Raw genomic sequence first — 6,881 nt, 5'->3', positions numbered from 1 at the left:
CCCATAATTATAGGAATTGGTCATGATCGTGTTGCACCTGGAAGAATCATCCAAAACAAAACCATATAATCTTCACAAAACCACTAAACTATCCGTTAAAAACACAACCAGAGCCCTCGTTCTGCAACGGTACAATGAGATTAGGACAGTAAGGTCAACAGATCAATTCTATAAATATGCAAATGCCTGCATGAACAATTACCAAGTTATTTCACAACACTGCCAAATGCAACCAAAGTTTATGATCGCAAAATGTTAAACCAGGTAACTTTGGCCCTGATGGAAACCTCACTACAGCTTGGGTGACAAGTCATTCATTATGATGTATCATCTAGCTTTTCCACATTGAATAGCACTGACTGCTCAGATTTGCCAAAACAATGTAGTTCAGCACTGGAGGATGTCATCACTAGAAAAAAGTAAAACAATAAATTAAGCCTTCAACCACTCTAGGTCATTAGTGGGGCAGTGTATTAGGCTGTGCAATGGCACTCAAATCTTTGATTCCCAACCATCTAGAAGCCACATCAGATAGTTAGGCAACTTTCTGCTGCTTCAGCAAGTGGTGTAGCATTGTCCAGCTCTACTACTTGACATTAAATTGGCACATATTTTTGGATATCAACCAACTAGTGCTAATGCACTGTCACAGATAGTTTACAGCATAGGAATGCATTTTTTTGTTAATTCATTTAATCTAGTCACTTACCAGAATACCCAGGCTACTAAAACCTGCTATGCAAACTAAGGCACAGATGGCAGGGATAATGTACAAATATATCTGAAAGACCCAGGTGCAGAGCAGAAGTTGTGGAGATAGTCATCTCTAGTAAGGAAAGAATGTGCCATTTTGCAATATGTGACATGGGAAATGTGTAGATCAACCAAGATAGAGAAAATACTCCATTGAAATGAAATGTGAAAAAAACAGCAAAGGGTTTGTCGATCCTTTATTAAAATTCACAACATTCTTCATCTCACTGTGTTTAGCCATTACACTCATCAGGTACGTGTTATCTAATGTCTCAGGGAGTGTTGGAAAAAATAGAAGTGTATGCACTGTTGAACATATAAAGTATATCAAATGATGCTAACCACAAGATGTCTCTACGCTACAAGTGCGTGCTTTAGGAGCAACATTGTGCTCTACTGTTCCTTTCTAATGAAAGAAACCATTTCTTGGAGCAAGCAATCAAAGCCAACCCAAATAAACCTAAAACTATCCCCCAGTCTTAAGTTTTGGAAATCAGCATCCATGTAGCAACAGATCAATTTGTGAAAGTGGGAAATTGTGTCATGTTCTAGTATACTTGAAGCGCATTCCTTTTTTTTACAAAAAGGGGCAACAATTTAGTTGTGGAATTATCTTGATTTTTCTGTTAGATGTTGGATTTAAATTTTGCCGCCAACTAAAATGTCAAATGGATAACTACTACATGACAAGCAAGACCAATACGCTATCCTTGTTCATTACCTAACAAAAAAAATAGGTATTTGCATAAGCAACTTGCAAATGAGTGGGAATATATAAAATGCGTATCAATCAGCATTTCAATGTGAACAGTTTTAGGATTACTTAAGATTCCTGAAAATTACACAAAACTGGAAGCTAAACACCTGTTCACAAAATCACAAACTCAAACATACAATTAGAAAAGAATTTATTGTCAAAATGGAGGTTAAACATTTAAGCTATGAATAGAAAGTAATTCTTTTGGGCCAAAAATTAATCAATTTTATTTATTCCCTTAATTTTAGTATGCACAGCCAATTTAGACTTAAGTTTTAACAAAATACCCCTTAATCATAGTTACAAAAAGGTAAAATATCACCCTCCTTAAATTGTTACCAAATCCTGAATGCCGAATCCATCCAAGGAGATTGCTCCAGCGTACCTCTCCTGGTCCTGGTTTCACTCCGTTTACGAAAAAAAAGGCAAAAAAGGCCAATCCCACGGGGATCCATTGGACTCCAACTGACAAAAATCAAAGGGATGATTTTTGGAATAACCAATTGTGGATATGGGGGGGAAAAAAAACAAACAAAAAAAGAACATAAAACAAAAAAAATCCACAAATACACGGTTTGATTGGGGCAGGAATCCACTCCTACAGCTCCTGGTAATATGATCCCGCTCCATGAATCCATGTTATGATCCTCCCTATCCTATCCTCACAATGAATTGAATCCATAGATCCAGCTCCAAGGATTGGGATCCAATGAGCCCTCTCCAATCCAAACCTTTAATAACCAGCAAAACCAAAAAAGGAGGCAAACGTTAGATACAACAAACAACAAAGTTTATATGGGGTGGGACAGTTATAGCTATCATCTGGCCAATATTTACAGATGTTCTGACAGATGAACAGCATAAACTGCATCCACACCCCCACAGTCAATGTGAACGTTGTTACATATTTTAACAAGAAACTTTATTCCACAATACCATTAAAAAAATGACATCTTACTATTGTAGTTAAGTATTCACTAACCCAACATCATAGTAGTCCACTAATGGGCACACATGATAGAAGCCATACATTCAGCATACTTAACTACATTAAAGTATGTCTATGGATACTGCTTAGTTTATTTAGGATGTACATGTAAGGAGGAACAAGATGTTGGACTAGTGGATATCAATTTAAGCCCTGATAGCATTACTACACACGCACTTCAGTTAGCACAAAATTTACTGGTGCAGTTTTTACTTTCATTGACACCTTCATTTCTAGTTACCATGTGAAAGCTAGTAATTGAGTTGTACTGTACATGTAATTCACCACTTAACTGCATTACAAACTAGATTGATGAATTTTTGATCCAGGTAACCAAACTGCTGAAAGACAGCCGTTTTACTTTTTAATTCTTTAAGTTTTAAAAGTTTTAATCAATAGGACTTCTGTTCAAAATGGTGAAAACCAATGCCAGACTAGTCACACAGAACATGCAAGCTCAGCAGTATTGATGCCGCACAGAACTTCGTAACCCGGCACAGTAACACCATAGCTCATGGATTATACAACCATTTGTACAAGAGAAGCACAACTTCAATACTGCCAAGTTTAATTGTGACAATAGCACTTGGAGTCATACCATTGCCTCCATAAATGATCAGATTCCTCCTCCTCCTCCAATTAGACACGATTTGACATTCCTAATATGACTGAAATGAGCTCCACAATCCTTTAATCCAAAGAATGCTTAATCCATCCTCAGTTGAGATATGTCTATAGGAAAATACATGAAAAGGTAAGATAAGGTACAACACAAGGTTTTCACAAAAATGTTCACAGTCCTATCTACATAGCCTCCTACAATTCTTACATTAGGACTTATTCAAATGAAATCAACTATAAACATTAAACAAATTACTGCAACAGTTTACTGTTAATCCAAGTCATGGTGACACCATTTTGAAAGCTTCCCAGACTCCAAACCTACTCTGTCTATACAATTATCAGACCTCAGTAATGACATAGGAGGGAATGTTAACAACGAAGAGAAGCAAACCTCTTTAAATGGATTTCAATTTAAATTGTGTACTAAACTTGAATAAAACAAGTTAACGTGGATTTAAAAATAAAGAATCCGTTCTATTTAGGGAAAAAGAGTGGTGGTGTACTACAAGGAATTCCATCAATGGATTTACGATCTAGCTACGCGAGCGTGATCTGCTATGACGGGGCGAGTAGCGGGGAGATCCTCTGCTTCGTCTGGGAGAGTAACTACGGCTTCTGCTGCGACTTCGGCTACGGCTTCTGGTTCGACTGCGGCTACGTGAACGAGATCTTCCATAGCTTGGACTTCTTGGACCATCAACTTTCACACGGATATATGCTGTTTCTCCCTATTGAATACGTGAAGAGAAATGTTCACTACTTTCAAACGGTATTCAGGAAAGCCACTGAATAAGGCTAATACTACGTTAAGTTTCTTTTCTGCTGAAAGATTACCTCCTTAGCACATTTAATGGCAACTTTCAACCAAAATATTACAACATACTGAAAATTTTTGGATCATATTCAAGGCATAAAATGTTTAATTGCAAAATTCAGTACAGTATGTTCACCCTTAGTTAAAAATTTATATGGACCAGCACCCACCCTGCAGATAGCATCGTACGGTATTAGCCATAAACAGAAACCAATTTGCTCGAGCCATTCCTTTGGTCAATCTCTTGACCACTTTCTTACCTGAAGCTCCAAATGAATAGTTAGGTTTTCAGAATTGGGTCACATACCTCATGAGATCGGAATTTTGTGTTATCCAGTTTTCGCACTGCATAGCTCATATCTTCTTTGCGAACAAACTCCACGACACCAGTTCCATCACGGAAAACATCAGCGTAACATACATCACCTGCTTCCCGCATGTGATCTTTCAAATCCTGCCAACTACCACTTGGAGGAAGCCCTGAAAAAGAATGTACATTAATAACGATTTCAGCGTGCTTGGTTTCATTGGTCAGAACATTGAATACAGGAGTTGGGACATCTTGAAGTTGTACAAGACATTAGTAAGGCCACACTCGAAATACTGTGTGCAGTTCTGGTCACCCTATTACAGAAAGAGCTATCAAACTAGAAAGAGTGCAGAAAAGCTTTTTACTAGAATGCTACCAGGACTTGATGGTTTAAGCCATAAAGAGGGGCTGGAGAGACTGGGACTTTTTCCCCTGGAGCGTAGGAAGTTTGGGGGTAATCGTATAGAGATCTATAAAATAATGAGGGGCATAGATAAGATAGAAGTCAACAACTTTTCCCAAAGGTAGGGGAGTCTAAAACTAAAGGGCATAGGTTTAAGGTTAGAAATACAAAACGGTCCAGAGACAGTTTTCCCCCCCCCAGAGGGTTGCGTGTGTCTGGAACTAGCTGTCAAGAGGCAGTAGTAGAGGCAGGGACAATGTGGTCTTAAAAGCATTTACAGTTACATGGGTAAAATGGGTATAGAGGGAACTGAGACCTTAGTGGTAAAGACTGGGCTGCATGGACACGTTGGGCCTGTTTCCATGCTGTAAACCTCATGACAAAAATCGAAGTGAAAAGTAATCGCCGCACTGACTGCCTCACCTGAAACTACCACTCTGTATTCCGAACGCCTAGAGGGGGGGCCGTATCTCCCTCTGGGGGTCTGCCCGCCGCCCCCTCCACCACCACCCCCTCTTCCAGTCCCTCGCCCACTCCTTGGGAACTCAACACGCAGGCGGTAACCATCGTAATCGTAACCATCTCGACCGTATACAGCATCCTCGGCATCTCTGAAAAAGCACAAAAACGGTTAACAAAATCCGCATGCTGTTTAAGGCAACGGGGGGTAGTGGTGATTTTCAGTTGGGGGCGTGAATAATCTAGAAATTGAAAATGTACAACCTCACAAAACGGGTTCCGCTATTAAGGCGACCTTTGTACACGTCCTGAATCCGACTCAGTCACACTTGGAGCTGCACGTGTTCTGACAATTCAAGGATTACAACGACCGAAGTACAACACCAATAAATTGAACCCGCTGTCCCGAATTCCCTTCCAATACGAGCCCCCCCCCCCAAAAAAAAACCCTGTGTGTGCTGCTCTCCTGCTTACCAGTCTGCAGCAAAAACCCGCCAAACAAAGGGCTTGCGTGGCGCCCTTAGCTTCTGCAGCAAAATGGCGAACAGATGGGAGATGCCTTAAATTACACGCATAGCAGCTTGTAAAAGCAAGAAAACACTCCAAACGACTGCATACGCGGAATTAAATCGCACTGCATCGAAGCTGCGGTTATTTAAGTATTCCGCAAACCCACCCTGAAAGTCTGCCATTGACTTTCCATAATAAGATTGATTTCTCCCCTAATTCAATAAAGCGTGCAACTCGAAACAGAGCAGGCAGCGGACTCCCCACCCCCTCCCCCAAAAAACCTAAAACGTTGCACCAACTGTAATCTCCCAAAACTGAGCTGCAACAGTTTAAAAAATGCACCAATTGCAATCTCCTCGAATTAAAAATTTTGTATCAGTTACAATCCCGCCAAACTAAAACATTGCACCAACTGCAATCCTCCAATTAAGTTGCGCCAAATGTAATTCCCCAAAAGGTTAATACCACCAAAGACAATCCCTCCCAAAATGTCATACCAAATGCAATCCCCCCAAAAAATAAAGTTATACCAAAGGCAAACCCCCCAAAATAGTTACCCCAAAGTCAATCCCCCAAAATATAAAGTTATACCAAAGGCAATCCCCCCAAAAATATAAGGTTATACCAAAGGAAATCCCCCCAAAATACGAAGTTAGCCCAAAGGCAATCCCCCCCAAATAGTTACTCCAAAGGCAATCCCCCCCAAAAATATAAAGTTATACCAAAGGCAATCGCCCCCTCCCAATATAACGTTACACAAAAGGCAATCCCCCCCAAATATAAAGTTACATCAAAAGCAAAAAGTTATACCAAATGCAATCCCCCCCAAAAAAATATAAAGTTATACCAAAGGCAAACCCCATTAGCATCAACTGTAATCCCCCAAAAGGTTTTGTGCCAAATACAATTCCAAAATTGAATTGCACCAGATCCAATCCCCTCAAAAAGCGAACTTGCAGCCCTCCAAATGTTAAACTGCACCAAACACAATCCCCCAAATTTAGTTACTCCAAATGCAATCCCGTCAAAAAAAAAGTTAAGTTGCATTAAATGCAATCCCCCGCCCCCCCGCCAAAAAAATTAAATTGCACCAAATGCAATCCTCCTTCCAAAAGAAAACCTGTACCCACTCAGCCCCACGCGGTGCAAAGTCTGTGAAGCCCGAGGAGAGAGAGTGTGGGGGGAGGGAAGAGAGAGAAATAGAGAGAGAGAGAGAGCCATGTCTGTCTGCCAGCCCGTCCCTCGCGGCTGTACCTCGGGTCT

The 6,881-nt window shown here is 40.4% G+C and overlaps 1 protein-coding gene across 1 annotated transcript in view; it reads right to left on the bottom strand.

Moving 5' to 3' along the window:
• Positions 1-936: 936 nt before the first annotated feature.
• srsf1b (serine and arginine rich splicing factor 1b) overlaps positions 937-6,881 on the bottom strand; it is a 6,311-nt gene continuing 366 nt past the window's right edge. The window contains 4 exon segments of the mRNA XM_078225888.1: positions 937-3,774; positions 3,776-3,850; positions 4,244-4,416; positions 5,073-5,260. Of these exon segments, the coding sequence (XP_078082014.1) occupies positions 3,649-3,774; positions 3,776-3,850; positions 4,244-4,416; positions 5,073-5,260 (562 nt within the window). The 3' untranslated portion in view covers positions 937-3,648.

The sequence above is a fragment of the Mustelus asterias genome, chromosome 12 (assembly GCF_964213995.1).
Source record: "Mustelus asterias chromosome 12, sMusAst1.hap1.1, whole genome shotgun sequence".
NCBI classification, from domain to species: Eukaryota; Metazoa; Chordata; class Chondrichthyes; order Carcharhiniformes; family Triakidae; genus Mustelus; species Mustelus asterias.
Note: the sequence above shows the minus strand (reverse complement) of the source record. Positions and strands in the feature narration are given on the sequence as shown.